The 18,618-nt window shown below is 34.3% G+C and overlaps 2 protein-coding genes across 2 annotated transcripts; one reads left to right on the top strand and one right to left on the bottom strand.

Moving 5' to 3' along the window:
• Nucleotides 1-1,834: 1,834 nt before the first annotated feature.
• On the top strand, nt 1,835-3,153 carry LOC137732438 (uncharacterized). The gene has a single exon (XM_068471745.2). The coding sequence runs from the start codon at nt 1,885-1,887 to the stop codon at nt 2,770-2,772; it is 888 nt and encodes a 295-aa protein (XP_068327846.1). The 5' UTR covers nt 1,835-1,884; the 3' UTR covers nt 2,773-3,153.
• A 3,691-nt stretch (nt 3,154-6,844) lies between these two features.
• Nucleotides 6,845-17,383, bottom strand: LOC137732608 (uncharacterized). Its single transcript, XM_068471914.2, has 4 exons — nt 16,077-17,383; nt 15,815-15,865; nt 15,609-15,681; nt 6,845-7,378 (listed from the first exon to the last, which is right to left on the bottom strand). Exons 1-4 carry the CDS (start codon nt 16,994-16,996, stop codon nt 7,184-7,186), a joined length of 1,239 nt encoding a protein of 412 aa, XP_068328015.1. The 5' UTR covers nt 16,997-17,383; the 3' UTR covers nt 6,845-7,183.
• Nucleotides 17,384-18,618: the final 1,235 nt, after the last annotated feature.

Here is an 18,618-nt window from a genome sequence, read left to right as displayed (position 1 = left end):
TTTCTGAGAAAGCGAAAATTAGTGTACGTCAAGGGATCTCATTGATCGACACCAAACTACCACACCAACTATTTGAGGGACACGATTTACTCAGCAAAGTAACGTCAGTTGATGTATATTTTGGCTAGGTTCATTGAACCTAGCTGTTTGAACTAGCAAAGTAAAGATGACAATTTTTCCTATGGGTTCAGGTCTTCATGCGGCTTCATCCATAATGAGTTTAGTGTAGATAATATTGCTCGTAAAAGAAAATAAAAAAAAATAAAAAAAAAAAAGAAAAGATGAGGACGGGTTTGGGAAAATTTTTGAGTAACGTAAATGGGGTGGGGGCGGGGATAGTATGAGAACCTTTGACCCAAACCCACCCCATCGGCACTTCGAACCATTGCCAACCTTAGCAAAGCTACAATATGTATTCAATATTCTTGTTTTTTTGTTGTTGTTGTTAAGGTTTTGTTCATTATTTCATATACATACTTGTTATAGTAAAACAAGATTCTTTTAAAGAAGGATTCATATGTATTGAGCTCTCAAAGGCTAACCAGTTAGGGACAGCTTAGGATCTTTGTTTTTTTTAAAGAGATTGAGTATGGTATGTTGCAAGAATAATAAATTGTAAAATAAAATAGTCAAGTGTTTGATTGAAGAATATTTTTTAAAATGATGTGAGTATCAATAACAACGTAAAAGCTTTTGGTAAACTTTAATGTAAGAATGCTATAGTTGTGTTTAATGATAAAAAAAAAAGAAAAAAGAAAAAAAGGCTTGGTAGTGGGGTAGTGACGACAACAACAGTGGCAACGACGAGTGTTGAAGTGGTAGGTGGTAACTATCACTTTGTTCCCCCTTAGAGAAAATATGTCTGTAAAATGATAAACAATGTCATTTTTACAAACAGAGGAATGTATAGGAATTGAAAATATTCATTAACAACTTAACTATATTTTTAGTGAAAGAAACTTCCAAAACTAACCTACTTGATAATTTTAAAATAACCCTAATATTTTATTTTTACTAAATATGTTTTATTGCTTAACTTTAGTAAAGTAGCTTTTCAGTGGAAAATAAATAACAATACCAAATTGGCGTGTCATCTAATGTGACATTTGATTTTTACATGTTACATTAATAAATAAATTTATTTAATTAATTATTGGTTGTATGCATCACTTGCCTCATTAGATGATATACCCATATTGATTAGCTCTTGAACGCTCTTATATACATATAATTAAATGAAATGATGTGATGAGTATCCTAATATATTCTAGATGATGGTATGGAGAAATGGAGAGAGTTGAAGATAGGGTTTGGTTGGAGCCTTTGGAGGGATGAAAAAATCGTTTTGACAAATGGGAGGAAAGAGTTGGAAGAAATTAAAGTGGAAAACAGGTGTTGTTCCAGTTCTCATTTACAAGGACACGATAATATGGTGACCATATCAATGGAGTAAACCAGGGAAGGTAGCTTCCAAATTCCAGAAAATCCGTTGGAAACGTAAAGCTTCATGCACTCTCCGCAACCACCGTCTTGGACGCTCCCTCTTTTGAAAATATAATTACCAACGTGCCATTTTCCCGCTTATTCCCAACAATCATTAAAGCCTAGTCGGGTGGACTCAGCCCAAAAGTACGAGTCCAAAAGGTGTCTCAACGGTCCAGACGGAGACATGTGAGTCCAATTAGGCAGATGAGCGGCCCAGGCCCAAGTATTTTGAAAAATCCCTTTACTCGACTCCGCCGTTAGATTATCAACAATAATTGGGAAAGATTGTGGAGACAACTCCTGATCCAACGGTGGATATTGCCGCATGGATGCTTATCTAGAACTAGCGGATCCCTTATCCTGCGCGCACTCTCTGTACCCTTTTCACTCTTCACTCTCATGGCAGCTGAGCTACAGCCACTGGAAGCTCCAATCACCGCCGGCCCGACAATTCTAACCACCACAACGACAGAACCGATAAATACAGCAACAACCTTAACTGCCACAACGGCAATAGCAACCACAACGGCCATACACACCGCGGAGAACCACGGCCCTCAATTGGGCCCCAAACGGCAGCGCCGCCCCAGCGTCCGATTAGGCGAAATCGGCGATCAGCCCGCCGCCACTGCCTCATTTGAATCACATATGCGACGAGCCAGGCCCAGCTGGAGGCTCCCCAAGGACTCCAAATCGGTGAAGGCCCGGTCAATCACCAACCTCGTCAATGGCAACGAGTCCAACGAAACGACGCCGCACGATGAGAGGAACCAAAACGGAGACGGAGGTTTCGAGTTCGGGGGCCGGAGATTCAAGGCGAAGCGAGCCACGGGGACCAAGAGGGTCCGATCGAAGTGGGCTTCCAATTCGAAGCTCGACGACGGCGGCGACAGCAGAGAGGAGGGAGGAGAGTGGTTCAGCATGGACCCCGATCAGGATAGTCCGGTGAGGGACAGCAGCCCGCTGAACTCGGGGGACGACACGGGGCAGGATATGTGGGATGGGCAGAGGAGGATGGCGGGAAACTGGGCTAGGGCGTCGGAGAGTAGGGAGAACGACGCTGTTGAGGCGGATAACATGCCGGAGTCGAATTGGAGTGGAGTGAGGTCGTGGCTGATAGAATTGGGGCTGAGCCGGTACACGCCGGTGTTCGAGATACATGAGGTGGACGACGAGGTGCTGCCGATGCTGACATTGGAGGATCTTAAGGATATGGGAATCAACGCCGTTGGTTCGCGGCGGAAAATGTATGCCGCCATTCAGAAGCTCCGCAAGGGGTTCTCGTGAGTCTGCCTTTCCTTATAATTTTTTTTTTTTTTTTTGGTTTGGTTTAGTAGAACAGTGTACTCTTTTTGTTCTTACAATAACATAATCACAACGATGATAATCATAGCTTGTGTTGTAACATCAGCTATTTGTTCATCTTTTTTGTACTTTAATTGTTGTTTTCCCCCGATGCAATGGTAAGGCTGCGCCCGCTAGACGTTCTTTCCCCGACCCTCGCAAAGCGGAGACCCTTGTTGACTTGGTGTCACCCATTTTAATTGTAGTTTTCCCATCAATGCAATGGAATTTTCTTTAGTTTTTGAGCTAAGAGTTTCGACTTGTAGTTTGTTGATGTAACACTACCATATTTTGATCTGAATAAAGTTTATGTTGAATAAGTAATTTGGAACCGGTGTTCGTTGTATCCTTCCTTTGTGATGCCTTTTGCCTCTTGCATTTATTGTATTTATACGTCGCCCTGTTTTTCTACTTGTGAGTACGAACTATTAGTTGTATGTCTGTAGGTTTCTAGCAGCATGTTGCAATTAGAGTAGCGTGGCAGTTATGTTGTTGTCGGTTGAAAAGATACATAGCTCGGATGTTAGGAAAGCTCTGTTCTCCATAGGATCGTTATATTGGTATTCTTCTTTTATGTCAGGAAAGCTTTGTTCTCCATAGTACCGTCTGTAAACTTGTAACCAATAGTGTTGGCTTGAATGCTTAGTGTGATGCTATACTTCATACAAAATAGTTTGGGGGATGGGAGGAGGGGAGTTTCTTCTAGCAAATAGTATTAAATAGGAATCATTTGGAAGGGGTTATAGGAAATGAATAGTGATGGTCCACTTGTTTCTAAGCATTGAAAGGGGTTATTTATCATTGTTAAGAAGGATGCTGCGGTGGATTTGATCCGAAAGCTCAAAGTAATGCTGTGTGGTATTGCTTGTCTGGCAAGAACTGAATCTAGTACCTAAACCCGACCCCTGTGCAGAGCATAACAACTGGTTGTGAATTTGTTTTTTCTTGTGTTTGAGGACAGGGTCTAGGAACAAGAGCAAAACAATCATAGTTTCATGAGCTACGCTAATGTATACAAAAATTCTTCGATAGATAGTTGGGTGGTCATGCAGTCTACAGAACTTGCATGTTCCTTGGCTACGTGATGATGTAGAAGTTGTTTCTATGCAGAAGTTGTTTCTTTTAAATGATTGTGGAGCTGGTGAAATTTGAGTGTTTGAGAAGCAGTGATGTTGTTAACCTACAGAGAGTGCGCTTGCGGGAAAATATTGGGCGTACTGTATTCTGCCTTGTCAGTTGTTCTTGTACTAGTTCTACTGGATTCTGCCTTAAATCTTTTCCCAGTCTCTAATATTTTGCTGGAACGTTTCATAAAATTTTGACCTTTTTAAAGTTCATTGTGTTATGATATTATCTGGATGTTTGAATTTCTTCTAGTTCGGCCTTGTTAATCTTGTCACCTGGTTTTCCTTTAGCATTTCGTAAGTAGCTTAGCCATACTCCCAGTTTTCGTTGGTTCAGTGTCGGTCTATGTCTCTTATGATTCTCACGCTGAAAGCTAGCCGATGAACGTTCTTTCTGATTAGGATTGGGCGGAGGAGGAAAATTGGATGCACTCATCTGGGCTGTGTGCTTGGAGGCCACGGCCATTTCTTAGAAAGTCATCGTTGGTCATCGTCAACTTCCTTATTACAAGCAGAAAACTGAGCTGGTACACTCTGGTGGCTCTTGCCTGTTTGAAAGTTTTGCAGAAAATATGTAATTTGCAGATTTACAAGAAAATGGTACCACTTGATACTCTGAATTAATTAATCTAAAAATAATAATAATAAAAGAGAATTGGAGACAATTTCATTTGTGTTGTGGCTTGTCTTGGATCTTGAAGCCCAACAAAACAATCCAAGTTGAAGTCCAAGTGCATTTCGTTGAGCAAGGCACAAGGCCATACTCAAACTGGGTCTGTTAAAGTTTGGACTTAACCGCAAGTGGCTCTTAACACAGTGGTTGAAATGAGTTAAACTCTTGCATGATGATGTGAGTTCGAATTTTGTCAGTGGCTAATCTAACATCTAATCTAACAAAATCTATCATATGAAAAAAAAAAAAAAAAAAAAAAAAAGAAGTTAGGACATAACATTTAGCCACACAAGACACAAGGCATTTTACCATTTACTTACACTAATTTCATTCTAATAAGAGTTGTATCAACAAATTACGAACTTTGATTGGTGATATATCACATATCACTTGATTTCCCAGAACATCGAGATGATATCATAAATCTAAGGACTACCGTATTTATTTGGTTTGATTATCAACAAAGGACAAACCAAAATTCTAACAAGTAGAAGATGCATATTCGTCGAGAGAATACTGAACAAACGAAAAAGTTCAAGGTTATAACCATTCCATATTTGGTTTTTAATAGTTTTCATTTTTTTATATGGACAGAGTGAAAGTATATATAGGAGAAATGATGAATAGAGAAAGATAAAGGGAAGTGGCGGGAGAAGTGAAGAAAATTATATGGATACAAATAATTGAGATTGAAATAACTTAAAATTAAATTCTCGATGCATCATTAGTCCGATCCTTTGTAGGAACTACCCGTAATAACGAACTTGCAAAATGAATGATGAATTTATCATTTAGATTTGTTACTTAATTGAGTTAAGTGGATTTACATGCGCATAAAAAAATTGTGGACATAAACAATTAAATCCTATATTAAAATGAAATGAGGATGATGCATCATGAATGGTCGGGATAGCTTAGCTGGTAGAGTAGAGGACTGAAGTAGTTTCATTACCCTCACGAGCAAGATCATGTCCCTCATTACGAGCTTGTGCACAAAATAAAAAATCAAACAAACGGAGAAAAGCCGGCTGGAAAATCATTAACGAAGACTTCTTCTACATGATATATATTTTTTTTCATAGAAATGTATTCACTAAAAAAAGAATAGACAACTTCCTGGATCACCCAGTAACAACCTCAACGTTGTCATCATATCATATTATCATACCGTTGTCGCGTTTGAGTTCTTTACAAGTACGTACAATGATGGCTCAGACCACTATAAAAAGAGGAAATGCCCTACCTTTGAGTGCAGTTTGAACTATTGATCCGAGATGTTAATGAACAAGACGTACTTCTATTTATCGACAGTATCTTCTGTTTTGTCCAAGCAAGATCCGAAGTATCCGCTTTATTGGGTAGAATGCCTTCCGCAATTTTTTCACTAAGTTGATTATTAGAAAATCTTGAATCAGACCATTTGCACTTACTTCAATAAAGGAAAAGCGTGCGGGGCCTCCTCGCTAGAAGAACTTTTTTTTATCTTGATTCCAGTTCAATAGTAAACAAGTCCGAACTAATTGTTTGTAGTTTTCATTTTGTGTGTTATTTTGACGTAGCACGAGCATAGTAAATGGGATTCAAACGTAAACCCAAGAATTCGAAAGTTGAAATCCACCAGTCTAGAAATCTCAAATGTTTTATTATTATTCATGAATGATGATTACAATAGTAGCCATATAAGGCTTGAATAGACTTAACTCAACTCTTGGGAAGTTCAGGGGAGTCTTAAGGAAAGTAAAATAAGTAAATCGAACGTAAAACAAAAAGTTTGATTTTTCTTACAAACTTTAAACCACTAATTTGGAAGTCCAAACCATCGGTTTTGGTCTTAAACACGACGGCCTTGTGGTATAACTATGAGTCTTGTCTTGCTCACGGTTCTCTTTATAACGTCATATTATATGCCCAATTATGACATCATAATATTTCTTATTGCCTATTTTGTCGCCATATCATTTGAATCCAATATCTCCCAACTTTATTTCTTTTTCTTTTTTTACAGAATTCAAAACATTTTATTTTCTTTATCTTTCTTCGCGGGAATTGAACCATATCTTTTCCTATATCAAGGTCCATGTACATTCCTTCCACATTTATTCCAGCACTCTTCAAGTTCCTTCATTAATCTTCGTTTCTCATTTTTTTTCCAACATACTATTCCTTTTTCTATGACACGAAAAATGAAAACTAAACCTTAAAAACAAAATAGTCAATAGTCACTCTGGAGCTTGTACTAGTTAACATAAATTATAAAAATAAATATCAATAATCTGGCTGTAGCTTTGAGATACACTTGGATTAATTAATGTTATTAACCCCAAAAACCATAATACACATTGCTTTTGGGGGTATTTCCCTTCTAAGTAAAATTTCTCCATCAATTAGAAGAAAAGTGGCAAGAAAAAGAAAAAAAAGAGAGTAAAAGAATGGCGAAAAGAGGAGAGGGCCGAGGGTTTTGCATAATTAAATAAACAATGACACAACAACATGGGACCCGATCGATCGATCAAATTATGAGGAAAAACTCTCAATCAAGGAGATAATTTAACTTTAATCAAGCAGTTGTAGTCGTTGTCGTCGTCGTCGTCGTAATTGTCGTCGTCCTAGCATAGTGCAGTACCATGACATGATCAATGGTTGAGGAATCTGGAAGCAAAGTGAGTGCGTCCCTTCGACTCCAGATGTTATCTCTTACATGCTGCAACGTCAAGAAAGGTAGAAGCTCCTGTCCTCTACATGTTATCTCTACCTGTTAACGTTCATATCAATCCCAATCATATATATACACCCACATAAATACATGTACACACGTTCGCATATACGTAAATGAATTATTAATGAACTAATTACATGAATTAATAATGATAATTAACAGAAACAAACAGGTAAGGAAGAAACAAAACCAATGATTGGTAACGATGGGGATTTCACATGCATGAAAAAGTGAAGTTCGTAGGTGCAATCATATTATACGTGCAACGATAATTATTGTGCATGCAAGAACAACATTATGGTGTAACGCTTTTTTTCTTTTCTTTAGCGAAGTGTAATTGATAGCCATGCAGATCTTAATCGAGTATATATAATGAACTCTAAAAATTGGGTGCAATACTCCTAAGTCACACAACACCCAAAAGACTTACTTTGTAACCAATTGTATATATTTTAGATTTATTTATCTATTGTATCACGCTATAAGATAAATGTAAAAAAATTAATATAAAAATGAAGATAGCAGCTAATAAGAAATTTTTGATAGTTATATACGTTTCTATTGGTTGTATCTGACTTTTTTTTTTTGTTTTTGAACAAACGATATTATCACTAAGAGAGAGGAGGGGCAAGCTAATCTCATAATGTGCTAGCAATAATGTGGTTCAAATTCGCTTTTGACAAGAATTGAACCTAAGACTTCTCACTTACAAGCGAGAATTGAACCTAAAACCTCTCACTTACAAGTGAAGAAGAATACCACTAGTTGTAGTACTGAGTGGCAAGTTGTATCTGACATTTAAAAACTGTGTATAAACTAAGTATTCAAAAATATACCATTGGAGCATCACATCATCTGACATTTAAAAACTGTGTATAAACTAAGTATTCAAAAATATACTATTGGAGCATCACATCGCGCAAACTAACATACTATATATATTTCACTTACAATTATGTTTATGTTTTATGATCGAAAAATATATGAGTTATCTATTAAAAATATAAAAATAAAACAAAATAACTGAATATTATGCAGTGTTGAAGTCATGCTTTGTCAGTAGCTTACGTCTTTTCCAGGCTATGCTCCATACAAATCTTTGTAACGTCTACTTCACCCATAAATCTATCTCAACTTTTTATCGCTACTCCAACAGATTCGTCACACCCCACACCCCACACCCCACAGTCCCCGTTGATATATCTTATATTCCAAAAAATATAAGGGAAAAATAGTTATATGTGGAAAACCAATAGTATTACGGGCAGTATGAGGGTTGCCCGCCATCCCACGATCTTAGACTTCCCGGATTTAATGATTAGAGGACCTACTCAGACTTTGCTGGTAAGCCAAAATCATGACGCTTTGGACTTTAATATTATACAAATAAGATACATCATATAAAATATAATGATTAAAATTATATCCAAAAAATCACGTAATGGATCCAAAAAGCACGGCGACAAATAGGCACTGCCTATCTTTTTTATTTTTAAAGGGGCCCAAAGCTGAACTATTCCAACTTTCCTATCCAATTTCATCTTCATGCACGTCTCTTTCACGTTGCTTCTGAAAACCCTAATATGAAAGGTCAATATTCCTTCATGAAGCAGCTTCCGCCGTATGATCTTCTTTGGCTAATAAGATAGACGTGTTTAACTAAATATTATAATCTCTAATACACTGCTTAAATTCTGGCAAAACGAAGTTTTTAAAGTGTCGTTCTTATACCAGCTAACAGGGAATATCCTTGTATTTGTTTATTGTGCATGCATCGCATTCACAAACTGTAAAGTATTCATTAAAGTTTATGGTTCTTATCTGTCTCTCGTTGATTTTATTTTTGTTTTTTATGAATAACTTGATTGGAATCGTTCTGTTGCATATTTACTAACTCTTATGCTTCATATATATATATATACATATATATATATTTATCAATTTCGTGTCTATATATTCAAGCTTCGGTTTAGTTTAGGATGATGATGGGGTATCTTTTAAATTCCATGCATCAAAGTGCAGCACTTAAGGTTCTGATGGGCCTTTTTAAGCACAAACAATGCAAATTTAGGAAAAGAAAGCAAATTAGAAGGCCCTACAATATTAGCTGTCGAATGGAAAAGATGAAAGATGAGTTCAAAAGAACGAAAGCGTGACGAGAGAGAGAGAGAGACAGAGAGAGCGAGCGAGCGAGCGAGCATGCAATAGGTTTTGAGAATGACAGGGTCCAGGTGTGATTTTTGAAACCCTAAAATATAATTTGGACCGACCGATATGTGTTATTATCAACACTTTTTTGTATGGTATTAAGTGTCAACTGGCCACGATAATCCAAGATGATCGAACATGTTTGATTGCAAGAGCTTAAAGTCAATGAAGGAATTACAAAAAGGAAAAGGTTGGAAAACATCCCACCACTGATTATTGCACTAGATGTTATTCATGTCCATAAAATATAATTTATCATGCTTCTCATGGATTGTGGCTAATTCATCACAAAATATATTAGATATGTATGGTGCATGCCTAGCTAGCCATCTAGTGTGAGAACAAACCAAATAACCTAACAGATCATATGTTGATCATCTGAGAATCATATCATCTATAGAGAGAAAGAATCTTAAGTTAACGCGAGAGATTATGTATTTATTGTACATGAAGACTATAAGTTTATTTTTATGTAATAAGTTAGAGCTCATCTTTCACAACTACTTATTATAAACCTAATCATTGTGTATTTAGTTGTATGCCAGGTGTGAAGGGTTCGAGTTGGCTTTCCGGACAGGATGTAATTAAATTTAATTTTTCCCTAGTAAAATTATGAAGCAAGGTATGCACATTTTCCTGGGCGGTGGATATATCCTAATGGACAAAGAACTTGTCAATTCAATGATGTATGATTGACTTATATATGACAAAGTACGAGAACTAATAATAAAATAAGGATAATATTTGCATGCCCATCAGGGGATGCCCATACCTCTTACAAAACTTCATTTTAATCTTTGGAAAAAATAATTTTTAGATTAGAATCATGAGTAAGATCAAAATTTAATTTTGATCCTTGATACATTAATAACCTTATTTATTAATTATATTTTGATTTTTTTAATTATTTCTCTTTTTCTTTCTAATTTTTAATGTATTAATTTTATTTCATTTTTATTTCATTTATCGTAATATATTTTGTTATAAACATTTAGATAAACTAATTTTTGTTATAAAATATATTTCGATGTACTTTGTCTTCTTCTTTTAGGTACATTAAATTCATTATAATACATTTCGGTGCATACATTTATGTACACACATTTCGGTACATACATTTAAGTACATTAATTCAATATAATACATTTCGGTGCGTATATTTTGGTACACACATTTAGGTACATTAATTTAATATAATACATTTCGGTGCATATATTTCGGTACTAACATTTGAATACATTAGTTCAATATAATACATATCGGTACATTAATTGAGTCTTTCAAGTTTGAAGAATGCTAAATAAAATTAATAAATTAAAAAACTCTTTTTTGGTCAAAAAATAAATTAAAATTTGTATGTTAATATATATAAATATTTAATGGGAGACATTAAATAAAATGCACATTAATTATTTTGAATTAAGGACACATCAAGGGATTATAATTAATATGTAATCTAACGCCAGATTTATTTTAAATTTCAATCTTCTTGAAGGATTAAAGTTAAAAAACCCCTATGTCATAATTGCGAATAATGTATCTTGAGCATATAAACTCAACCGTCAGAACCGTTCTTTTTCTTAATTGTCATTTGAAGATCATTCCTATAAAAAAAAATCATTCAAATTGGAAATTATTTAATCATCCAAACATATCAAATAAAGGAATGGTTCATCATGAATAAGTTGCTCAAACCTATACCATTGCTTTGTTCTAGATATTTGAATAACTAAATGATCTTCGATTCAAATAATTTTTTGTAAGAATGATCATCAAATAAAGATTAAGAAATTAAACGATTTTGATTATAAAATTAGTACAGTGAACACCATTATTTGCATGGGGGAGCCAGATCATCTATGCAAGTATTATTCATAAAATAAAAACAAGGAGAATGTTTAGTGTATCACACATCCTAAATAATTACTATATTTTATTAATATGGTATAGAATTTGGATGACAATCTCAAATGTAGTTGAGGGGTACGCAATATATGGGTGCATGAAAACACTATCTGCAGAGTTTGATTGTTGGTTGTTGCATACAGCTTAATTAGCTGTTTTGTGAAGATTGCTTAATGTTATAAGATACTGTCTCTATCTTATCACCGAACTTGGGGCCATGTAGTACAAAGAACTAAACGAATGAATGTATCAAAAGCATAGTAAAACATTTGACTAGTAAAGATAACGTTTTGTTGGTTTATCATTCTTTCAACTATTTTATATTTTAGTTTAACTTAAAACTGTTAAAGATGTGGAGTCAACAACTAATTTTCCCCTAACTTATATATATTTTGACAAAAAATTTTAAATGGCAAAACTTCTTTAGATTTTTTTTTTGAAACGTCATATATAATTAGTCTATACCCAATTTTTAGTTTATAAGCGATTTGTCATATCGAGTTTCGAAAATTATTAATTTGTCATCTCACCCTAATTCCGTTATGTTTTCTATCCAAAATAAGTCATATGCAAGGCACATATCATTTTCAAGGTTATTTCGAATATTTCAACTTCCTACTCCGATCCCCTTCAATATTATTTTGGACATTTCAAGGTTATTTCAGACATTTTAACTCTCCTTTTTTTTTTTTTTTATGAACATGATTGACTACGTTGAATTATCAAAACTTGTAATTAGTTAAATTCCATAAGTGAGCCTAAAGTACTTTTTTAGTTTTCCACCATAAATTTATAAAATGAACATGAAATATTTCTTTCGGACCAAAAGGCAAAAGATAAATAGAGAACTTGTAAAAAAAAAGTCAAAAGTTAAAAATTAATCTATTGCCTAGCCCTAGTGTACATATATCTTTGTATAAAAATAATAAATAAATAAATAAACTTGTGACAAATGAGGTCCAAAGTTAAAAAAAAAAAAAAACATTTTTTTGATGAAAAACTTAATAGAGTTAAAATGAGATGACAAATTAATGATTTCAAAAAATTCACATGATAAATTGCTCTATGACATTTCAAAGTTTTTCTTACTTATTTATACGAAAATTGGCATGTAGAGTACGTCAAACAGCTCGATCAGTACACACACACACACACACACATATATATACACACATATATATATATATATCCCTATCTATTTTTTTTATTAAGAAAAAACTAATTAATTAGGTAACTAGATATCATATGCATAAAATATATAGTTTTTTTTTATTATCTAAAGATGCATATGATATATAATTTAGGTCAAGAGAAGACAAATTCAACTACACCACTACGTGGTTTTCGTTATTAAATTTATATTCCTTCAATTTTGATTTCGTTTTGTATCCTCAATGAAGAGATTAAATACACTAGGGTTTTAGTACTGTAAATTACGTAGTAGTTTCTTGTTATTTTCTTCTTGATACTTCGTTGTGACATACGAAAGTATAGTAATTAAGTACATGGTATATGTACCTTTGAATTGAACTGGGTTATTTTATTATATACATTTATTTTATTATTGATTTTTATTTTTTATTTTTTATTTTTTTGCAAAAAAATAGGGAGTGTTGATGGACCTACAACATAATGTATCTTAATAACTTGAACCTTACATATAATTTTAATGAATTTTTAAATGTTAGATTATTCTTACAAAATATTAGCTAAATTTAAAATGGTCGAGACACCTAATTGTAATGGATGATTGCAACCAAATATATTAACCAAAGAAATAGTGAGATTCATAATGAACAAAAAGGGTAAACGGTTTTGAGTTGAATTAATTTTTCGCAAGTATGATCTATAAATAAAGGCTTAAATAATAGATTACTCGATTGTTATAAACTTATAAGTTGTAAACAATGATTAGTGGACCTCGCAAAATAGCCTACAACAAAGTAACGGGGACATCTCTCCTGAAGGCTACTTATATATGGCAGCTTTTAAAGAGGAGTACCGCTCAATGGAAATTATTACCACATTATTATTCTTACATTTTCGGTTTAAAATCTAGACTTAAACACCTAATGTACGATCATATATGGGTGATAACTTAAACCGTTTTTGCTAGACCCGTCAACACTTCCATTTTCCATTCCCACAATCTTCTTGTATACCTAAAAGCAAACTAGCACCCCTGTATAAGTTTATAATTTATTTTCATTTATTAATTTTATGCTGTTGACATATATTACTTACAAACCATTTTTTATTCTTCCAAGCCACTTCTTTTTATTGATTCACCCAATTATCCACTCAGTTATTTTAATTTGAATATACATACTTACTGAGGAAGCAAAAAAATTCGGCAAAAAAGTTGTATTCAACTATCCATTTGTTATAAATTAAAAGTATTGCATACAGCTTAAACTTGCATGCATGGAATTTAAATATATCATAAACATATCTACATGCATGCATTAACCTCGATTTTTTTTTGGCATTCTGCCTCAAGTTTTAAATAACATATATAACAGCTGACTTATTTAGGCCTTCACGCAACATTTAGTATAGTATTGAATACTATGATCAATGAACTAAATTAAACTTTACTCATTGCATAAAGAATTTTATAATTTTAAGAAACCTAGCTAGTTAATAGTCCGGATGCAGTATGTTAATCAGTTAAGGTACAATTAATTTGTTCACGTACGTTAAAAACCATGACTTCACTTGTGCAAAGCTCAATGTCTGCTTACATTGGTACGTTATAACATGAATTGTATACACCTATTTTTAAGATAAAGAAGGAATTTTAACTTCAGCATCTCATTCACCTATGTAATGCTTTTTGCATACTTTTCTATACCAGTTTAAAACCTGTCATGGTTTCTTAATAAAAACATTAATACTTTTTTTATACGGAAAAAAATAGAGGGAGTCGCTAATAGGGAACAAATAGTGAAGGGTACTGGCATATATATAGGTTCAAAAGTGTTCAAATACTACATCTTATTTCAAGACTATCAGTATTACATATTTAAAAATAAATTTACTGTGAAATTTTGATAATACGATAGATTTGTTTACAAATTGTGGTGATTAAATTTCATTATATTTAATCTATTCAAAAAGTAAATCAAACATATCAATCCAGGGCACGATACTCATTCCATCTATTTGAAGTGAAAAAAACTCCAAGTGAATGTTCATGCAATATGTATACGTACACAGTAATTGCAATACGGGGGGAAGCCCTGGTTTTAATTTGCAGCAAAGTTTATAAGCTAGTGCTCAAGTAACAGCTAAGCCCCATTTCTGATATAGGGTTTAAGCGTACAGCTTCACTGCAGGTTCAATCATCGTCCGATTTAGTGTCTTGATAAGAAAGAGCTTGCTCTTCTTTTTTGCCAATCCATTGTTTCTTTTTTACTTTACGTGTTTCTATCTTTGGTATATATGGTTTTTCTTTATGTTTTTTTAAATATTGTTCGTGCTTTGTTCTGCTTTCCATATATGCAGATATATATTGCCATTTCAATGAAATGTTACTTTCATTTATTTTTAGATATGAAAGAGGAAACCCCTTTATCCAAAGACGAAAGGCCATTCATTTCTCTCTACCATTAATTTTGAGGTTTGAGCAAAGCAGGGGTAGGTAAATTAAGTACCTCTTGGCCAGTAAGTATGCTGTAATCTAGATAACATCTACCATTGAACTTTACTCTTACTTAATTTCCATCACCAAATTAAACACTCCGTAACTAATTAACTAATAAACACAAGCAGATGACCCAGTTTAGAGAGACATTAGTATTTCCCTTTAATACAAAAAAAGCTAAGACCTAAATACACTCACCACCTAAATATGGTTTTATTAGCTTAAGAAGCAAATAGTACTATAGAATCCCATTTTAGTTCTGCTGTTTCTATCATCTCTCTAACACCAACCATGTGCTCATACCTAGTTACTGGACAAAAACAAAAGGTCAATTTTCTGTGTATATGTTATTTATTAATGTTTGTCATCATGTTTTCTTCCTCATGGTGTTAGTTAAGTTAGTAAGCAACATTACTGAAAGGTACTAATAAAAATCCACTATAATTTTTTGTAATTTTATACTTTTCGATTCAATTTATATTGAAGTGTTTATGGTAATATACATACCTCTGATTCGCTTTCCAGTCTCAGCTTATTAACCAGATACTTCTTTATCAACCGAACTGTCATTCTTCCATCCCTGAATTTTCCACACACAATAAATTAATAAAAATCGACAAAAGCAAAGAAGTATGGTACAAACAATAGTAATTAATTGAAGCTGAGAAAATGAAAAAAGAACTGGTAGGAAATGGAGGGATAGAAGATGTTACTTGATTCTTAGGTAGCTTTTGGGTATCTGGGGCAAGAACGGTTCTTTTGCTCTGCATTGACAAACAGATTAATTAAAAACGCTGTTTCATCATCAATATTTCCCAAATGATTAACAAAGAAACAAAAAGGGAAGAAGGCCAATACTGTTTAACTTTTTTTTTTTTTTTTTTAAACAAACCTCGACTGCAGGAGGGGAAGTTTTCTAAATCCAAAAACGAAAGATACAACTACTCAGGGGGAGTTTTATGCAATAGTACTTACTGATTTTGGGATGCTTGGAGCGTAAACCAAATGCCGGATTGGGGCCTTCTCGGAGCATCAACAACTCTGAAATCTAAGCTTGGCCCGGTGACATTAAATTCACGAAGAGGATGATGGAATGGGCGTGCAAAATAGGATGAACCCAGTTGTATAAAAGAAGAAGCAGAAGAAGATAAAGAAGTAGAAGCCATCATCCCTATATTATTATAAGGGATTGCTGGCCTAAATGCCCAGTTAACCTCCTGGTGAGGAAATAAACCGGACGAGGAGCTACCCATTCCTGGCCCCGGTTGCTGGAAATATAAAGACGTAGCGTTACTCGAAGAAAAATTCGAATTAAACGGAGGCCTGAAAGACGGATTCGAAGGAGGAGCACGGAGAATATTTTCATGTTGAGGAACATGAAACATTGAAGGCATATGCGGCATGGACCTCACTTGCCGTAATGACGAAAAACCACCGTGATCATGGCCTGGTGGTAACAGATCAAGATCAAGTTCAACCAATCCGGGACCAGAAGGAGTAGTACTACTTGGTAAGCTGCTGAGGGTTGGATGTTCCCCGGTCGCAGGTTGGTTGTTGTTGGAGCCGCCGCCTATAGTCAATTGGAGCCATGTTTCGTTATCTTCCGGAGCATCTTTAGAACTCGAACCTGCTTCGTTTACGCTGTTAGTTCTCGACTCATCCTCGGCCATTGGATCAATTCCCGCTAGATGATGATGATGCTGATCAGTTTCAGTAACAATATTATTGCAATAATAGTTATACTCATAACCTTCTTCTACAGCTTGACTAGTACTCATAAGACCGAAACTGCTGATCTCCGCCGTGTAATTGGCACCGCAACCACCATAAACGCCGTAGAGATTATGTTGTTGTTGGTTGGATACGTTTTGATGATGAGCAGCAGCAGGAACCATGGTCAGTTCGGACTATTGACCGACCCCAAATAATAGAAATTTGGATTGTTCTTGAGATTGCAGGAATATTGTTTGGTGGTCTCAAAAACTTGATCCATGGAATTTGAATAATAAAGAAAATGATTCTTGAATCTGGTGTTTACGTGCCATGGGAATGTTTTGAAGTAGTGATTGTGAGAGGGGCACCCATGAACGTTCTGCAGCTGACCATGTGAGTTTGTGTTTGCTGCTGTTTCATCCTAGAAGAGAATAAACCTTGCAAATCTCACTTTCCATTAATTCTAGTTCTTTGGAAGCTTGCGGACAAATGAAACAGTTGCAGAGAGAGAGAGAGAGAGAGAGGTGAATAGAAAAAAGAGAGAGAAGAGATGGTGGTCAGTCAGGTATATTATATAGTATATATTGTTCTTCTATATATTCTATATATGTGAAGGAGCTAGAAGTCGAACTGTTCCTTTTTTTTGTTCTTTTTTTTTTCTTACTTTATTAAGAAGAAATATACATTCCACCTGTTTTCTAATAAATTAGTAGTGTAGGAAATATCAAGATTCCTGTGCAACATATATCTGTACAAAAGATAGGTAACATACTTCGTTCTTATACCAAGTTTTGCAACATTCACTACGTATATATTATATCTAATAATAATGTATATTTATTTTAACAGGCAGGGAATTTGAGCTTGAGATTAATTATAGCATGAACTAATTATAATAATTTTGTATTAAATTTGTCATCTACAAAAATCAAGTTTAAACTCTCGCACCAATAACTGAAAAGAAATACCACTAAATCCTTATTTTAAATGAAAAACTATTATATATTTAAGTTAAAATATATCATGATCATGGAAGTTACAATAGTATTTCTACTTCTTATTTATAACAAATTGGAGATAACTTCCATTTAACCCATGATAATAATAATTACATGTAAAGTATAAGTAACTTTATCGATCGGAAAAGTAAAAAGTAACAAGCTAAATTAATGTTTGTGCATCCCTAATTGCATATATGTTGTGTGTGCGTGAACGAATTGCCATTATGTTCCAAAGCTACAATGACATAACGGCTCTCTCCTTTTGAGATATCTCTAAAAGATCCCTTTCTAGGCATACATAGCAGTAGTGGATTTATGTGCTAAAGCCATCACTACTGCATTAGGCTCCATCTATTATATATTTGCTTTTCAATGTGGTACTCTATCATAATCCATACATAAGACATATTATGCTTTTGAGAATCATTAATTCTGAAAAAATATCCCTCAACTTGGTCATCACAATATTCGGATCGACGATCCATCAATATGTCCTGGGGAATGTTAATAAAGTGACACCACCAGCCCTATCCAGTTCTACTGATCAAAGTTTTGCTTCTCGATAGTCTGTATGAAAGAAAATTGAAGCTTCATCATAAAATTAATTGACAATATGAGATGTAGCTTAACCTCTTATAAGTCTTTGCAAGGTTTCTCCTTCATCAATGTGAGACTCTTTTACCTCAAATTCTCACAAGCCCCCTCATGTGTGGCAAACATTCAAGTCTAACACGTGGACAATACGAAGGGGGTGATGTGGAGCATGTGTGGCTGTTGCGCTTCACACGTGAGCCAACTTGCTC

This window comes from Pyrus communis, chromosome 16 (assembly GCF_041283825.1).
Source record: "Pyrus communis isolate YQ-2024b chromosome 16, ASM4128382v1, whole genome shotgun sequence".
Classification (NCBI taxonomy): Eukaryota; Viridiplantae; Streptophyta; class Magnoliopsida; order Rosales; family Rosaceae; genus Pyrus; species Pyrus communis.
Note: the sequence above shows the minus strand (reverse complement) of the source record. Positions and strands in the feature narration are given on the sequence as shown.